Consider the following 19,556-nt stretch of genomic DNA (forward strand, 5'->3'; position numbering starts at 1 on the left):
GAGTCGGATGGAGGACAAAGTGGTGCTTAGGGCTCTGCTTCAATAGTGGGATCCAGGGTGTGGCTTAGTCAGCAAAGATGACTGGGCCTGAATCAAGCCCAGAGAACAAAGTCCAATGGGCACCTCAACAGACAGGGGAGCCCAAAACAGACCTGACAAGGGCCCTGCTGCAGGAACCAATGGGGAACTTGGGACACTGTAGGACCCAAGGCTCTTTACCTCATCACACGCAAGCTCCTCCCATCCCATATCTGGACTCCATTGGGCAGGGGGAGCATCTAAATTCCAGTTGTATCCTTCACACTCTCTCTCACCCATCTAAGTGGGAAATGCAGAGCCAGAAGTTCTCTCTTCACCACCAGGCCACCTGGCATTACTCATCTCCCCTAAGATTTTGCATAGCAGGAGTTTAATATTACATGTCAGCGATTTCACTGTCCATTCACCTCTCTCATTTGCTTCTTTAATCAAAGCTTGGGTGAGTGGCAGAGGCGAGAGAATCCAGATGCCCACAGGCCTCTGGACAAGGGTTCTGCAGCTGACTGTGCATACAGTGGGAACCACTTTTAGGGAACTGAACTTAAAGGTGGAATAAAAGGTCCCAGGGACAGACTGAATTTGAGGAAATATTGTGTTGTCCACATACAATAGTGTGAGCTGGAAACTAAATGTTCCTGCTGCTGCTTGGGAATCTGGAACAGCCCCGGGGCGTGTTGTTCCCCCTATTCGACAGACAGCTGACCTGCCCAAGATGTCACAGGGATTTTGAGACCTTAATCAGCCAGCTTCTTTCAGCCTCTTATTCTTTGTTTCATGAGGTTAAAGATCTTCTAAATAACTATGGAATATTAGATTATGTGTTTGGAGCAAAGAGGTATCAGGTGCTATCAAATAATTCAATATTATTGAGACCCTTCTGTATAAAAGATACTGTGCAGCAGCCTCAGAGGTCAAGAGGTTAAGTCTTATCCCTAATGAAATTTTGCTTGAGTGAAGCACATGATTAGAAAATCAGACAGAAGGGGCGCCTGGGTGGCTCAGTGGGTTAAGCTGCTGCCTTCGGCTCAGGTCATGATCTCAGGGTCCTTGGATTGAGTCCCACATCGGGCTCCCTGGGAGCCTGCTTCCCTTCCTCTCTCTCTGCCTGCCTCTCTGTCTACTTGTGATCTCTGTCAAATAAATAAATAAAATCTTAAATAAAATAAAATAAAATAAAACAATGTTTAAAAAAAAAAGAAAGAAAAAGAAAATCAGACAGAAGAGCCAGAAGTCAGAAGAAATTTTTTTGTTAAAGTTTACAGGATTTAGAAAGAGTGATTCTGTACAACTGAAAGAATCAGGAAAGATGTCCAGAAGTAGGTCATGTCTGGGATGGATTCTTGAAGAATGACTGTGATTTGAGGGACAGAAGAGGAAGGAGAAAATATTCTAAGGGGGGAGCCTGGCAAAGGTGTGGAAGCGCTGAAGGACAAGTGATCCAAGTTGCTGAGATATAGGACACCTGGAAGAGTGTTCCTGGTATGGGACCTTAGAAAGGTAGGTAGGTGGTGCTCTATTATGAAAGAATTTAAGTATTGGAGAAAATTTGACTTAATTTTGTTGAAAACAGACTTAAGTTTAGGAAACAAATTGTAAACATTGACAAGTGACAGGGCAACTCGTCTTACAGCAAATGCTGATCGAAGCCCGGAGCAGATGGATGTTCCTCCTGCAGCCACTGCCGGTAACCTTTTGGTGAGGGCATCCCTTTCTGCAGCACTGTTTATCTGTACAAGTTCACTTTGTACATGGGCAGCACTGTCAAATGTCACCATCCCAGCCCAGGAGCCTTGCTCAACTATTTGCAGAAGGAAAAGTTTGCCGGCTTGATTCAGTCGGTTAAGGCGGTCACCATTCTAAATGGAAAAGTAAAAGAAAAGCAGTCAGGTTGGGTTTAGATGAGCAGACTAATAATAAAACAGGGCAGAGGAAATTTGAAAATGACTGCCTTAACATCGAGTAAATGACAATAAGCCTATTCAGGGGTCTTGATATTAAATTAAATTTCCATATTAAATTTCTCCTTTATAATTAGTAACATCTGGGTAGAATTTTAGGGCCTTTGTTTAAACAGCCCTAAAAGATCAAGCTAGATTAGGCAGTAGTTAGATCATTACTGCTTTAGTAAGAGTTCTATAGATGGACATACTGTCAGTGAAACATTAAAAAATGTCAAGGCTATATACTTCAGCAGATCTTGCTCACAAATTAAAAGCTAATTTTATTTGGCAAATGAGACTCTTGCTGTTGAATTCCTGTTGAATAGAGTTGAGGTGGGTGTTTTTAATGGTAATGTTATTGCTATAACTGTTCTGACCCTAAGGGTTCTGTTTATTCCCAACCTGTTACAAACTGTGGTCCCAATCATATCATACACAAACGTTGAGAGCAGCACCCTGAAGACCAAGACCAGTTAACGTACCGTCATGCTTCCAGACTTATCGAGAACTAAACACACAATTCTTTGTCCAATTTGCAGCAGTGAGAACGTGGGTGCAGGTGGCTGGGTCGTCATAGGAGTGGTTTTCTGAAAGTCCTCAGAATCACGTATCACTTCCCATGTGCTTCGGAGATTACATTTTTGGTTTTGTGGGTTTGGGGCCTCTTTATTGTGGTTTTTTTCTGTACAGAATTCAACCACCTGAAATTGTCGATAAAATTACAGAGATAAACAGTAGAGAGGATATTTAAATCCCTTGCCCTCCTTCCTAGTCTGCCCTGCTAACCCATAAGCTTGGCTTAATCCCGCAATCACTACAGGGCACTGCTGGGGAAATTCACAGTCATAATTCAGACTTCCTGTCTCATACCACATCTTCAACCTTATTGGACCCTTGGTACTCCTCAGCAATCTATTTATCTGCTCTTGGCTTCCTTCCTACTTCTCAAACTGCCATTTCAAGCATCACCACGGTCTTCAAACCACCCACTTCCTAACATTTCTCTGCTGGTAACATCTTATCTCTCCATCCTTTTACTTCCCACTCCCTCTTCCCACTCACTGACCAATACCCTGCATTCCAGCTCTTTCCACTAAGACGTCCCGCCAGCTCCTCAACCTTCATGTGTTCGCAGTTGAATTTACCACCTTTCCTTTAACTCTGCTCCTCCTCCTGTCCACCCAGTCACCTCCATCAGGAAATCCTATCTTCCTCCTTCTACAAAATAACCAAGATCCATCTATTTCACTGCTTCTCTAGTTCATCATCTTTTTCCTTCTCCATTGGAATCTGCATTCAAAGCCTTATGGTCCCTGCCTCGGACTATTTTGGTCTACTATCTGACTTTTCCATCTTGTTTGCCCTCCAATTGGCCCACTCCACAGTTTCCAGAAACAGCTTCTTTATTAATTCTGTGCTCAAGACCCTTTGGCAGCTCCTTATTTCTCACACACTATTTCTGGACTATTTGCATAGCAAGCAGCAATCTCCATGATTCAGACTTTGCTTCACTCTCCATCCTCACTCTGGCTGTGCATTCCAAGTCTCTAATTTCCCCTACTGTAATCCATAAGTTCTCAAACTCGCCTTTGCTCATGGTTTCCCCCTTGGTCAAGGAATTCCTCTTCCTCTGTCTTCTGCATCGTGAACTTTACCCTCACATTTCAGCCAAAAGTTCATTTTCTCTTTATTTCCTACTCCCCCCAAAGAATTTTCACTCAGCCCTGTGGCTTCACAGTACCCTAGAGATACTTCAGTAAGACCTCTTTAACATTGTTAGTACACTTATTGGGCTACAAACCCATCTATAGTAGAAAATTGTCTCATTAAATTTTGCTTCCTCAAAACTTGGCTTAGTGTCTGACATAATAAAAGCTCAATATAAGTTTGTTGTTTTTTGAGTAACCTAAAATCTACATATCAGGTTTTTTTTTTTAAATCTACAAAAGGGCAATAGTTATTATGCAAGAATTACATGAGAACATAGGGAATAAGGTCCATACTAACACAGCCGATAAATGACAGTTTCCTCCCCTATCTTTAAGATTTGTATCTCTAGTATTTGAGGGATTAAAAAAGGAGCCACAGTACCCAAAGCATGTGTAATTTCATTCCTCCTCTCAGATTGTTATTCATGGTATTATCGTCCAATTAAAAATCCTAAATATCCAAGATTCTAGTAACTTAGAAAGTAATCATTATCTGTAAAACACTTATTTTCCTCCTCATTGGCATTTCCCAGGTCATTTTGGTTGTGTTTCCATAATATCATAAGGCTCTATTTTAGCAGGGGATCGGAAAAACTTATATGTAAACTATAGGCAGAGGTTCCCAAACCTGACTGTACAACAAATTTAACTTTGTGATTAATTTAAAACACAAAGCCACAAAATCTGGGCCCCCTCTTGAAAGTTTCTTTCTTTTTATTTTTCTATATTATACTTTTTAAAAAAGATTATTTATTTATTTACTTGTCAGAGAGAGAGAGAGAGAGAGAGAGCAAGCAAGAGCCAGGGAGGGGCAGGCAGAGGGAGAAGCAAGCTCCCCACTGAGCAAGGAGCCCAACACAGGATTCAACCCTAGGACCTTGGGATCATGACCTGAGCTGAAGGCACACACTTAATCGACTGGGCCACACAGGCACCCCCTCTTACAAATTTCCGAGTAAGTCTAGAAATGGATTGCATCCTTTTGAAGCATGGTAAATCACATTTTTAAAACTTAGACCACCAATAACTCTGATAACTTACATCATCCTCTATTTCAAAAGGAAAACAGAATTTTATATACGAGGCTGAAAGATAAGGGACTCCCCACAAAGTCTCTCCACTGACTTTAGTCAGTGATAACTGATACATTTAGGTTTAGGTTGTCCAGATTTGCCAAAATGTTTATTTAGCACTAATAAGGATAATTTGTCAAGTTTATTTTATCACCTGTTTATCATTAAAAAAAAATTATGAAGTATTTTAAAACTACTTAAGCCTATTAAATCTATGACCAACTCCTTACAAATGCCTTCACCAATGCTCTTAAAAAGATAAAAAAAATTACAGTTAACAACCAACAGCAAATATGCAGGCTGAAAAGATCTCTGCAAGTCAGATTTAAGGCTATTAATCGTGTCCTTATTAAGAAATAAAAAGAAGTGTCTGATCCTTTTGGGTAAATTTCTTATTTAACTAAGAATTTTTGTGCTTGTCTGCCTTTAAGGATATTTGAAGTAATTCTAAGCACTGAAACTCCAAGCTTTTGGGGCACCTGGGTGGCTCAGTCGGTTAAGCTGCTGCCTTTGACTCAGGTCATGATTCCAGGATCCTGGGATCGAGTGCCACATCGGGCTCCCTGCTCAGCAGAGAGCCTGCTTCTCTCTTTCCCTCTGCCTGCTGCTCTACTTACTTGTGCTATTTCTCTGCCAGATAAATAAATAAATAAATAAAATCTTTAAAAAAACAAAACAAAACAAAAAAGTCCAAGCTTCTGGGAGGGAGATAATGGAGCCGCAGGAATTGACCTAAGGAAAGGGGAGGAGGAAGATATGACTTTATCCCTGATTTTGTACTTCCAGCTTGTCCCACAGAGAATCAGCTGCTCACTGGTGATTTCCTAAAGTAAGATCCTTCCTTGCAGCAATCAGGAATAAGAACCTCTCTAAATTCGTAAGTGCCAAGAAAGCAAAAGAACAGGGTACTTACAGAATTAATACTTGGCGAAAACATTATGGAAGCCTTCTCAGTCTGGAATTTATTAGGTATGAACTCACACCCTTCTTTGTACAGCCCTGTTGCTTGGTCGATTTTACATGGTTTCCAGGCACAGCTGCCTCCCTGACAGTGTTCTGCTTGATATTTACCAGCAATCCTTGCTGAACATCTGAAAATATATTAAAGTTAGAAGTTTAGGTGCTATAATCATTTCAGAGGCTTAGACTCTGTGGTCAGGTTGTTCTGATGTCTACCACTTCCTCTTATAATTCAGTGAACAAATACATCACCTTAAATAGCAAAATTATGAAATTCACATCAGTGTCATTTTTGTTTGCCAGACAGTGAAGAGTTCCCCAAACAGTATCAGAATTTGTTTCTCTGCAGCAGAAAAGCTAAGTCTGGCTTATGATCACCATCAGGTAATAAGGATCCACATCCTTAGCCACGTCCTCATCTAGGACCCTCTTTCCTAGGTCATAAATCAGAAGCTCTCTTTTGTTTCCCTTAAAAGCTTGTGAACTTTTTCTGGTTTTCTAGTTAGTTTATGTCATGCAATTTTTGCATAGTTCTTGTATGTTCATAGGTATTTTAGATTTTTCCTTATATGCTTATGAGTTTGTGGCTATTATAAATGGATTGTCTTTACCCAATATTTTATTTTTTGAGTATATGAACACTAGAGGAAGTTTGTAAAATAGCAAGAATATTAAGAAGAAAAGAAAAAAATCATGTCCCACCATAAGAAATAAGCTACTGTTAACATGTTGAAGTATTTTCTTCTCTATAAATCAGCATAACATTGTACATATAGCTTTGCTTCCTATTTTAAGAAACTTGGTATATTAGCATATTTAAGATTTTAATATATCATTATAATTCATAGTATTCTTTTAAAATGTGATTTTAATAGCTATATGTTTTGATACTATAATACGAATCTAGTCTTAATTTACTTAATATGCTTCCCCCAATTTGTCAGTATTAAAAGTAAAACTTCAATGAATAAATAAAAATTCACATAAAGTTTTGACACTGTTTCCAAGTTTGCTGCAGGATTGATTCCTGGAGTAGAAGTTTGAACATTTTAAAATCTGTTGATACAACCCATTCTATGATTTCCCTTAAAATGGATTTTTTAAAAAGAAATTTATTTATTTATTTATTTGACAGAAAGAGAGAGAGAGCACAAGCAGGGGGGAGCAGCAGGCAGAGGGAGAGGGAGAAGCAGGCTACCTGTTCAGCAGAGAGCCTGACTCATGATTTTATCTCAGGACCCTGGGATCATAACCTGACCTGAAGGCAGATGCCTAATTGACTGAGCTACCCAGGTCCCCATTAAAATGGATTTTGAAACACGGAATTACAGAATCAAAAAATAAGAAAAATTTCACAGATCTTATGTGTCAACAAATTGCTTTATAGGAAAGCTGCACCGATTCATGCCTCTTACAGCTCTCTGTGGGACTGCTCATCCCACTGAGAGTAATAATAAACAATTCTCATCTTTGTCAAATTTGTGCTAGTAAGTCTAAATATTTATTGTATGTTTATCAGCCATTTTTATTTCTTCTTTTGTGAATTATTCTTTCTTTTCCAGTATCCATTTTTCTATGAGAATGTTACTGTTTTCCTTATGGTTTTCAAAAGTTCATTTTGAGTTATAATACTAAGCTTTTAAAAGCCTGATTTCTTAATTTTTCTAAATACTTTGTTCTGTTTTTACCTTTTTATTTAGTTTATGTTTGATTTGTATACAATAACAATTTTAATTCTTAGGTTGCCAAATATGTTATTCTTTTAGTTATGACTTTTTCTAACTCTTGAATGCATAGAAAGACCTTCACCACAAAAGAGCTAATATTCATCTAACTTTTCCTACTCTCTCACTATATGTTGACTCTATCCAATTGGAGAAGGGTCTATTAATTTTTCCCCCACATATTTAAAAATTGTCCTGATCTCTTAAGAAATTCTGCCTTTCCTCATAGCTTTGTAATTCTAGCTGTATTAAATAATAAATTATTATATATGTGTCTACCAGTCCATACTGTTTTAATTAATGTAGCATTAGTATATACTTAAATTCAATAAGTAGAATTTCCCTTTGTTATTACTATTATTCTTTTTTTAAAAAATTTTGTTAGCATCTTAAATAGTTTCATAAAACCTATATATTAATTTGGGTTGAATTTACATCTTCCATGAATTGAAAGTCTCCCAATTTATCTTGATATTCTTTTAAACCCTTTAGAAGGATTTTGTTGTTCTCTTCATATTGATTTTCACATTGCCTAGAGTTTCCCCTACTTTAAAAATTATTTTATTTATCTATAGCATGGAGGACATGGGGACTTAGAGTGGAGAAGGGAGTTGGGGGAAATTGGAAGGGGAGGTGAACCATGAGAGACTATGGACTCTGAAAAACAATCTGAGGGTTTTGAAGGGACGGGGGGTGGGAGGTTGGGGTACCAGGTGGTGGGTATTATAGAGGGCACGGATTGCATGGAGCACGGGGTGTGGTGCAAAAATAATAAATACTGTTATGCTGGAAATAAAAAATAAAATAAAATAAAATATATATAAAAAAATTATTTTATTTATCTATTAAGTTTTTATTTTAATTACGTGGTGCTTATCATGACAAGTGCACTCCTTAGTCCCTAATACCTATTTCACTCCTTCCCCTACCCCCACTTCCTCCCTGGTAACCATGAGTTTGTTCAGTTAGTTAGGAGTCTTTCTTGGTTTGTCTCTCACTCTTTTTTTCCCTTTGCACATGTGTTTATTTCTTAAATTCTACATATGAGTGAAATCATATAACATTTGTCTTTCTCTGTCTTTTTAAAATTTATTCTATCTTATTTATTTTTTTGTCTTTCTCTGTTTTATTTCACTTAGCATTATACTGCACTCATGTGGTTGCAAATGACAATATTTCATTTTTTTATGACTGAATAGTAGTATTCCATTATATGTATATGTGTGTGTTGTGTGTATATATATATGTATACATATATATATTCCATTTTTATATATAGGATTAACAGCATATTGTATATATAATGGAATATATTATTCCATCATTCCATTCCATATAACAGAGTTTGAATGGAATATATATATTATATACATAGAGTGGAATATATAATATTATATATATCACATCTTCTTTACCCATTCATCTAAAAAGTCAACCAGGTGCCCCGCCTGTCAGATTTTAGTATTCTGAATTATGCTAGCTCTTCAAAGTAGATTAGGAATTTCCCTGTCTTTCCTGTTTGTGCTAAAGAAGTTTATATTCACTGAAACCAATCTCACTCATAAAATAAGGCAGCCAAGAGTACTTTACAAATATTCAGTTTGCTTTCTATTGACACCACAGAAAGTTTAATTTAAATTGGGATGGGGGGCACCTGGGTGGCTCAGTTGGGTAAGTGTCTGCCTTTGTCTCAGGTCATGAACCTAGAGTCCTAGGATTGAGTCCTGCACTGGGCTCCCTGATCCTCAAGGAGTCTGCTTTTCCCTCTCCTTTTGCCCCTCCTCCCTCCTCATGCTCTTTCTCTCTCTTCCAAATTAAAAAAAAAAAAAAAATTAAATTGGGATAAATTCTGTTTTGTTTTAATATTTGGATTGTCATTCTTTTAAGTTCTACTGTCCCTCCTAGGCCCAATCATACTAATGAAGTCTGCATAGATATCATTCTGCCCTGAAGGCACTGAAGAATGCGTGAGATTTGTTTATGTCCCTGATTCTGATGCAGGAAGATGGAGACACTGAACATAGCACCTGTGGATTTCTTATAGTTACACACACACACACACACACACACACACACACACACAGAAGCAAATAATTTATAGCTACACAGTAGAGAATTCAACTATTTGAAGCACTTACAATGTGTACAAAATCGGTAGTTTTTTGGGAAGCTGAAAAAGAAGACACTAAGAATGAGAGATCAAAATAAGATGAAAAAAACCTGATACTTTTAATGTCATCAATTCCTGAAAAAATTGTTTTCAATTTAAAATAGTTTGGGAGAAGTTAAATCAAAATATACATACCTTACTGCTTCTCTTTTTCCATTGAGTAAGTAGAATTTCTGGTTATTATTGTACTCATCAAATACCCCCCATCGTAGATGAGCCCATTCATGGACAAAGACTCTTCCTGTAAGAAATATTTGAAACACCCAATTACAATAAGAATGGCAAGATTATCTTCTCGTGCTGGGAGAAAATAATTTTTCCAAACATCATTATACTTTGCTATGTTAATTTTTTAAAATTAAATGTTTGATTTCCTTAGGAAAAAATCAAATAACAACTGCACATTTCTTAAAAATGTAACTCCTTATTTTGGCTCCTCAAATGTTAATTAGACACTGGTAAGTGCCAGGCAGTTGCTCATACAAAGATGAAACAACTGCCTTGTCCTCATGCAGATCATGCTCCAGCAGATGACGCAGATGACCAGATAACTAAATCCCAAGTTGCGTAAGTGTCATGATGGAAGTCAGCGCGGGCTGCTGTGGAGCTAGAGGTAGTCACGAGGCAGCCTGGGCAGCATCACCAGTGTGTCCTTCTCCCTCACGGCTCATTCTGGCTAACTGTCAAGGCCTGCCTACTATACTTCTGCCTTTTTGCTTTGACTTAGTCTCATATTTCTAGTCTTACCGCCACCTACTCCTGAATCACTGCAGTAGAAACCCACCTCGCCTCCATATCGCTAGTCTTCGGTGGCTGCCCTATGGTGCTCAAGTTAAATCCCATTTCTCAACATGGCATACAAGGTTCCTGATGATCCAGGCCCTGCTCTTCTCTGTAGCCATTATTTCTTGCTGTTCTTAACTCAGTTCCAAGCACAGTGAATTCCTAAACTCCCTTTTACTTTCTAGGGTTACACCTTGCTCTTGCCCATCTCTGGTTCTTTTCACATATTTTTCCTCTGGCTCAGAACACACACTCTCTCTCTTTCTCCATCTGGATAGCTCCTACTTTTCTTTCAGAATCAGGCTCATAGTCACCAAAAGCCTTCTCAGACACCCTCAGACTAGTCCAGATACTCCTTCTTTGCGCTTTCATTACATTCCATTATGGCACTTAACATGTTATATTTTCAATGCTGCTTACATGCTAGTGTCTCCCCTAGACACTTGTTTTCATAAGAACAGACACCTTGATTTCTTCACTGTCTTGCCTTGGAAATAGTGCCTAGAACTAAATAGGCACTCAGTATTTGTTAAATTTGCATGAATCTTAGTGACTTATATTCAGCTCAGTTTTTCTGGAATGTAAATTCCTAGGTATGCTGAATTTGGAAGGCTAAATGAGAGGGCACATGCTAAGAAAGACCTTGTAGATCACACTGAAGATTTAAACTATTCTATCAGTGCTGGGGAATAACTCATGGCTTCTTAAAGGGAAGGGTAGGTTTTGGGGGAGCAGGCATGAAGTCACAGTACAGAAAGGAAAGATTATAAAGGAATGGCATTATATGTGGTGACTATGGTGGCTAAGGTGGGCTCAGGAGTGGGAGGGGGCAGTTAGGTAAATCTATTCAACACACATTGAGCCATATGTTGGGAATTTTCTCTTTGATACGGAGTTGAGATCGAGTGTTGTAAAAGAACAACAAAGAAGTACATTTGTTTGACACCTCTTTCTGATAAGGTCTGTCGGTGTTCTAGGGTATTTGGGGGTGGGGTATGGAGGTGCTAGCACTCTTGTTTGTTTTCTCTGCCTTGCCCATTTAAATGAATAAAATCAAACTGGTTCTAACCTTTTCAAGATAGTGAAGAAACCTACTACTAGTTATTAGTTAACCTAATTATCTAAAAGGAATCATATTTCATTATACTTGGGAAGTACATAACATGTATACTCCATTGCTTGTTTTTTTTAATATTTCCTCCAAAGTTTGCTCTAAATAGCTGATATGGGAATGGTAGCTTATTTTGTGAAGAAAAATTGGATCTTTTCTTTAGTCATGGGTTTTTGAGATATTCTGTCTGGTACTCAAAGTGTGGTCCATGGCCTCACAGTATCAGCATTATCTGGGAACTTATTAAAAATGTGGATCTTGGGGCGCCTAGGTGGCTCAGTGGGTTAAGTCACTGCCTCCAGCTCAGGTCATGATCCCAGGATCCTGGGATTAAGTCCTGCATTGGGCTCTCTGCTCAGCAGGGAGCCTGCTTCCTCCTCTCTCTCTCTGCCTGCCTCTCTGCCTACTTGTGATCTCTCTCTGTCAAATAAATAAATAAATTCTTTTAAAAAATTATAAAAATGTGGATTCTTGAGTCTGGTCCCACACCTATTCAACAGCATCTGCATTTTAAGCCATTTCTGAAGTGAAATCACAGAAGAGTCTGAGCGCACTGTGCACCTCTGCCATCTGGTGGCTACTACCTGAGTTGCAGGCAGGAGGTTTAATTTGTTCAGGTGTTCACCCCCCACCGCAGGATCCATAGAAACCTAATATACATATAAAACTATCTTACAGTTATTATCTTATACTAATATTACCAGATAACAGTCTCTAAAAATTAAAAATACTGCATTTACACATGTATGCTAAATACGAAGAAGTTAAACTTTAACTGAGAAATGCATTATTCTTATTCCCTATTTTAAGTGAAAGTTATAATAGTTTATTTTGCTTATATATGCTCACTCAGATCATGTTGATTGTTGATCTACTTTGAACATAAAATTATTAAATTGTGAGAAATATAGCAGAATATTTTATTTCTACCCCTACCTTGTGGTCCATATATATCCAACTTTTTCCCTGCTAGGAAGTCTGGCGTGAAATTAATCCTTTCACCCTTTTCTCCACAGTTTCCCATCTGCTCCGTGTAGGGTTCATCGTCACCTGGAGTATTCGGTTCAGCAACTAGGACATCAGCCTGAAATTTAAGGAAAAGTCATTATCACAAAATATTAATGTAAGAAAGACATTAGGTTTCAAAGCCAGTGGTCAAGAAAGAATTCTTGAGACCTCTTTGGTGCAAAAATGTGGTATTATTAAAGCACAGGGACAGAACCTGTGGGCAGAACAAGCTGCACTGGAGTCATGAGGAGTGGCTCCTTATAAACTTTCAAGTTGGAAAGGGGTTAGGTATCCCTAACCCCTTTCCAACTTGAAAGTTTATAGTGTAAGACTCCCCAGTATTTTGGAAACAAGGTTTCCAGGATCCTGAGGGGGCTAGCTATTGTAAGGAAAGGTCATATCTTCCCATTTAGTAAAACCTAGTCATAAGACCTTTCAAATGTATATCAGTAGGTCATATGCTTGGGGGATGTATCCCAAGTATCGTGGGAGGGTAGAGATAAGGAAGTTTCCAAAGGAATTCTTACACGTTAAAGTAGACTTATGGGTTCCAGAAAGTTGGGCTAAGGTTGCATTTGCCACTAGCAAAGTATCAACAAAGACAGTTCAGTCCCTAGAGGAATGTCATTCTGCCTGTTTTAAGGACTTGTGCATGGGCTGTAGGTAGTAAGGAAACTTAGTAAGTTTTCTTCTACTTTTGTTTCCCACATCGATATCAGCAAATAAATGACTTTATTCACACAGGAGGATTTTGGAACAATTTCATTTGATTCTAGAATATTTTGATGAAAAAAATCTGAACAGAGAAGGAATTGAACTTGAAAAAAAGAACTTGAGATTCTCACATTTTTGTAGGTCTCGAGTTTTGGTCTCACATACTCAGGCTTTGTTTTCCATTTTTCAGGAATCAAAATGGCAACACTTTTGAAGTAGAATCTTTTTTCTGTAGCTTCAAACAAATATGGAGATGCCTGGGTCACCATGTCCTGAGAAAAAGAAAACATATGTAACCAGCACAATTATGACAGAAAATAGGCAAAGCTGCCAATCATTCAAATTTACACCTGTATTTCACATCTCCAAAGACTAGCTATTTATCAGGCTGGGAAGGGGAAATGTGGAATTGCCTTTTATTAATAATAATAGTTAACCTTTTCTGAGCACTTACCATATGCTGTGTCACGCTGTAATGGTTGACGGAGCAGACCCCAGAGGCAGACACTAATTCTAGCTCCACCACTTACATTAGCACATCATGCAATTTTCTCAAGCCCTCCTGAACCTCAGTTTCTCCAGGTATAGAGTGGAAAATATTCTATTGACTAGCTCGTAAAGTTGTGAGGGTCAATGGAAGTCAGGAAAGCACTTCAGACCATGTTTACTCAGCACAAGTGCTTATGAAATGTTAGCTTTTGGTTTCATTTCATTTGCTCTTTGGAGTATCAATAAACCTTTCAGGGAGAAAATGACAATTAGAGAGTATAGGGCTCAAAGTCACGCACCAAGTAGTACTGGGAGAGAAGCCCAAATTAAAATGAGTACAGCTGCTCACGTCGCTGTAATAAATTGGGGGTTAACTAAATGTTATGAGAGTATTTATTTTTAGTATAGTACCAAGTGTTCAATATAAGGAAGTGGCATAATTAATTTATCTTCAAGTTACACCTAACTTTATTTCTCTGAAATGAAAGAGCCATAGTGTTAAATTTTAAATGCCTCTGCAGACTCCCTGAGTTGCTTCATGACAAAAGAGTAGAAAGGGTATTATAGGAGATTCATTATACCAGGGGGCATTGGATCTACTGGGACCAAAACCCACTGAAAAGCACAAAAGCAAGTATAGATAGAAGAAAAAAGAGGGCTGAGGACTGAGCCTCAGGGCCCCAGCATTAGAGGTGAGGTGAGGAGGAGCCAGCAAAGGAGACTCAAGGAGCAGCAGGTGCATGGGGAGGAAGTCAAAAGGCACTGGGGTGAGAGTGTTTCAGGAAGGAGAGAGGCCTTGTCGGCGTTTCATGCTCCTGGGCAATCAAGTGTGGTGAGGACTAAGAACTGAGCAATGGATCTAGCAACCTGAGCGATCCGTTTTAGTGGAAGAGAGATGATAGCTCCATATGAGTGAGTTCAAAAGAAGAGGAGCTGAGGAAGCAGAGGCAGTGAATACAACAGATCAAGAAGTTTTCCTATGAATTAAAGAGGAATGCAGAAATGAAGAAGTAGCTGAAGGAGGACTTCAGGGTAAGGGGTTTTGTTTTGTTTGTTTTTTTAAAATGGAAACTATTATACGTGTACACTATGGGAAAAACAACAACAACGACGACAAAAAACAACCCAGGTAACGTAAGAGAAAACAGACTTGCGGGAGCAATGTCCTTGCAGGAGCAGACCAAAGTGACTAGCCCCCAGTGCCCAGTGGGGCTGGCCTTAGAGGCAGGAACAGCTCATCATTACATGGGGAAGCAGCGCTTGAGCATGGATACAGGAGGACTCTTGCCCTGCCACTTCCTAACAGGATAAACTTGGGGAATTTATCTCAAAGAGCCTGTTTCCCTCCTTTCAGATAGTGATAATAATTATGGCTGCCTGGATATTATTTAAAAAGTTCTTGTAATGATTTGCATTGCCTCCTTCTCCCAAAGACAGATTTTTAACAATCCACTAGGAGAATTTAACATTGTATCATTTTTAGAAATAAAAACACGGAGGGGGACCTGAGCGGCTCAGTGGGTTAAAGCCTCTGCTCAGGTCATGGTCCTAGGGTCCTGGGATTGGGCCCTGCATCGGGGCCCCTGCTCGGTGGGGAGCCTGCTTCTCCCTCTCCCTCTGCCTGCCTCTCTGCCTACTTGTGATCTCTGTCAAATAAAAACTTAAAAAAAGAAAAAAAGTAGACTAACCATTTTTAAAAAAAAAGAAAGAAAGAAAGAAAGAAAGAAAGAAAACATCAAGTCAAGATCACTAAAAAGTTGAAAAGTAGGTATAAAACTTCCGACCTTAGGGTGTTATATCACAACTTGACTTATGAAATGTGAATTTTCAGTGTCTCCTGGAAGAATAAGCAGCATGAAATGCTCTTATCTTCCGTGTTTTAATGGAACCATTAATAAGGGATCTTTGCTTCGGCATCTGTTCCAGGTTTTGAGATGACCTCACATCCAAATACACATCTAAACTTTTGAGGTTTGGAGAAAGTTGAGGATGACAGCTTTTGAGGAAGGGCTGATAATTCCTTATGGACAAGGGTATCATATCATTCATCACTAGGTTCCTGGTGCCAGCATAATGTAAATGCTCTGTAAATATTTGTCGAATGAAGGAACAGACTGAATGAATGAAATAAGTGGTTATGATGAGTGGTAAACTGTCCAAGAGTGCGAAGTCAGGAGATGCCTGGGCTCCCATGCATCGAGGAGACCCCCAACCACTCCGATTGTGTGTGTGTGTGTGTGTGTGTGTGTGTTTGTGTGTGTGTGTGTGTGTCAGAGAGCGGGAGAGAGGGAGAGAGAAGGGGGAAGAGAGAGAGGACACACAGAGAGTGAGTCCCTGACTCTTATTCCCTCATCTGGTAGATGTGCTCCCAAGGCTTCTCTAACGCTGGGTAGAGTGTAGGCGCGGTGGCTAGAACAGCTGCAGCGCCATCTGCCGGCCTTGTAAGTGGAAAAAAGTTGGGGACTGTCCTGGGGAAGCCGGTATTTAAGAGCTGCAGCTTCTGTCCCTCTGAGGACAGGAGGGAGAAAATCCCCTCAGAAAGCAGAGTCAGGAATGGCCAGGAAAGGCGATAAAGCCCACAGTGAGCTCCCTCACCTCTGAGGATCTGGAACATCAAATAGGAGAAACTACTTTTATTAGCTACTCAGGGACACTGAGCACACTTAGTGCCCTTCCCAGTGTTCCTTTTATAGAGAAGATATGGAAACGAACTTACAGGCAGCACATTCAGGACTTCAACCATAAAGTTGAACTGAAGTGAGAAGTGCATTTTTTTCAGGAGGAAAACTCCCAGAGATATTAGGTGAAAGCACTTTGAAAGCTCTAAGGCACCATCTAAATACAAATGACCTTTGTATTCAAGGTAAATCATCTGTATCCTCCTTCTGGCAGTTTCTGAGCCCTTCTCACTGTCCAGCCAGAGACAGAAACATCACTGGCCATGTTTTTCTTCCATACTTTGTCTGTTGCTCAGTGACTACTTCATTTTTGAAGTAGTCATTTCTAAATTTAGAGGTAATCAAAAACTTACCCAAGGTTTCTGATATTGAGAGATTTCAAAAGGTGTAAATTTCTTTCACCAATGGTGGTAAACCTGATAGTCTTCTAGTTCAATAGGTAAACTCTCTGCCCCCATCAACTGCTGCATTTCTCCAACCCTAAAATGCTCTTGGTGATAAAATGGTTCTCTCCAAACTCATCTGCTGCTGCTGAGAGCAAAGAACCTTTGAGGGTGAACGTTGGAGCCCTTGCTCTACTAACTTCTGAGCTCACACTCAAGAACTTTGCCCAGAAACAAGCTTCAGTCCCTTTGGCTTGGTTAAGAGGGAGGAACTCCTGATCTAGAAGAATTAAAAGTGGTACTTGTAATTGATGACTATGCCTACAATTTACTGGGCTCTCATTACATACTAGGCACTATGCATATGTTTTTGAAGTTTTTTTTTTTAATTTTGAGATAAATTTAGGCTTATAGAAGATATACAAAAATTGTACAGAGTTCCCATATACACTTCACTCTGCTTCCCTTATATTCATGCATTGTTATGTTGAATCCTCACAAAGTCCTATGAGGAAGGTACTTATTATTATTCCCATTTTACAGACTAACACTTCTACTCACTATACAATACTGCTTCTGGATGTGTGCTACAGCCTTTTATAAGGCATTTCCTTTTTATTCTTAGCTGTTTGCTGTTGCACACGACCTCCCTAATCCCTCTACCTTACGGGCGGTCAGATGCCTCTGCTGGAACACAAAGAGTCTTTTTCCCGTTTTTCCTTCTCCCATAGGAGAAGTAGTAAGTGAAGTGAGGCTGCCTAGCAGCCCTGAGAGGGTTCCTTTGCATTAGGGCTGGTAAAATGCACAGTTTCCTCTCATTGGAAGGATTGGGATCGTTCTAAAATCAGAAATTTGCTTCCTAGGCTCCTATATTAGGATAACAGACAAGGGGGTTACAATTGGGACCGTAAAAGGAGAATATGATATAAGCCAATAGTGAAATTAAGCAAAGGAATTACCTTCCCCATATCTCACAATATCTGTCAATGCTGGCCCTACCTTAGTGTGAAGCTAAATAGTTTTCAATGATATCGTCCATAACCTGTCATTTATTAAGCTCCCACAATGTATCAAACTCTGAGTTATGTGACTGAATTTATAATTTCATCTGTCACAAGAATCCTAGTAGTTTAGTGTTATTATTTTCATTTTATCCCTGAAGAAACAGGCTCAGATATGAAAATAATTTGCTAATGTCACACAGTTGGAGTTAGAGAACTCACGTTTGCTCTATCACAAGATTACACTTGATTTTTTTTTTAAAAGCATGGATAATTACCATTTTGAATTTACCTTGATTGATTGATTGATTGATTGATTTTTTTAAAAAGATTTTATTTATTTAATTTGACAGAAAGAGACAGAGAGAGGAAACACAAGCAGGGGGAGTGGGAGAGGGAGAAGCAGGCTCCCTGCTGAGCTGGCAGCCCAGTGCAAGGCTTGATCCCAGGACCCTGGGATCATGACCTGAGCCGAAGGCACAGGCTTAACGGTCTGAGCCACCCAGGCGCCCCTGAACTTACCTTTATATTTTGAATGAGTGTTTCATCTTCTGGCACATTAGGGTCAATTGCAATGACAATGTCTTCATAGCCATTATTATTGAGCTGAATGAGTGAATTGCTCAGGGCCCCTTCAAGGAGATGAAAGACCAAGATGAAAACAGAACTCTTAAATGACCTCATTGCTGTACATTGCACTTTGATTTCTGTCTTTGGAGAATGATGCTTTTAGAGGTATTCTTTACCCATATATATATATGGGTATATATATATATATAGACATGAATATATAGACACACATTTTTTCCAAGCTATCAGAGGTAGTTTATCAAAGTCTTTAACCCTTTGACCCAAAATTCTTTCATTATTGCATTTGTTTCCTCCATAAGGAAATAAAGCTTGGTCTCAAATTCTGTGTACTTTCAAATGTTTCATTTTGAAAGGATTATTAGCCTTGCCTGTGCCAGATGCTGGGAATGAGGGTGGGGAGCCCACATCCGGTTCCCTGGAGGGACTCACAGGTGACAAGCAGCTTGGCCACTGAAAGATATTTACTTATTACAAATGTTTGCCAACCAGGGACCCACCTAACACCACCTTTCAACCTTCACCTGCCCATGGAGGTCTGACTGTTCTGCATATTCAGTGAGCATTTATTAAGTGTAAGCCATATACCCAGTTTTCCTTTATGGTGTTCTCCCCCCACTTTTTTTGTAACCCTCATTGATTTTGACATAGCCTCATCACCTCTTCATACTCCCTTACAGAATCCACCGGCACCAAAAAACATTAGAAAGCAACATACTATTGGATATTTTATAATGGAGAGAAAAGATAAAATTTACATATCACTGTGCAAAGCGAACACCCTCCGGTTTCCTCATCAGACCTCTATTTCTCTATTCCAAAGCTCCCATTGATCAATATAATGAAAATTAACAACATTAAATTATTTTATTGAAAATAAATGTCTCTCAGAATATGAATTATGGGGGCAGCTGGGTGGCTCAGTGGGTTAAAGTCTCTGCTGTCAGCTCAGGTCATGATCCCAGGGTCCTAGGATGGAGCCCCGCATCGGGCTCTCTGCTCAGTGGGGAGCCTGCTTTCCTTCCTCACTCTCTGCCTGCCTCTGCCTAGTTGTGATCTCTGTCTGTCAAATGAATAAATAAAATCTTAAAAAAAAAAGAATATGAATTATGGACTTCCAGCTACTGTATAGACACTTCTAAGTTTGCTGAACCTCAGAAAGAAACACAAATTGGTCCACCATTTC

General features: G+C 39.2%; 1 protein-coding gene across 1 annotated transcript in view; it reads right to left on the reverse strand.

Annotated features, from left to right (window-relative positions):
• Window positions 1–18,544, reverse strand: part of CLCA1 (chloride channel accessory 1) — a 30,177-nt gene extending 11,633 nt beyond the window's left edge. Inside the window, exons 1-7 of the mRNA XM_032303497.1 lie at window positions 18,305–18,544; window positions 13,363–13,503; window positions 12,446–12,593; window positions 9,751–9,856; window positions 5,675–5,852; window positions 2,462–2,680; window positions 1,668–1,895 (exon numbers count right to left, since the gene is read on the reverse strand). Coding sequence (XP_032159388.1) covers window positions 1,668–1,895; window positions 2,462–2,680; window positions 5,675–5,852; window positions 9,751–9,856; window positions 12,446–12,593; window positions 13,363–13,503; window positions 18,305–18,466 — 1,182 coding nt within the window. The 5' untranslated portion in view covers window positions 18,467–18,544. The remainder of the gene's footprint in view (window positions 1–1,667; window positions 1,896–2,461; window positions 2,681–5,674; window positions 5,853–9,750; window positions 9,857–12,445; window positions 12,594–13,362; window positions 13,504–18,304) is intronic.
• Between the last annotated feature and the right edge of the window lie 1,012 nt (window positions 18,545–19,556).

This window comes from Mustela erminea, chromosome 10, assembly GCF_009829155.1.
Source record: "Mustela erminea isolate mMusErm1 chromosome 10, mMusErm1.Pri, whole genome shotgun sequence".
Taxonomy (NCBI): domain Eukaryota; kingdom Metazoa; phylum Chordata; class Mammalia; order Carnivora; family Mustelidae; genus Mustela; species Mustela erminea.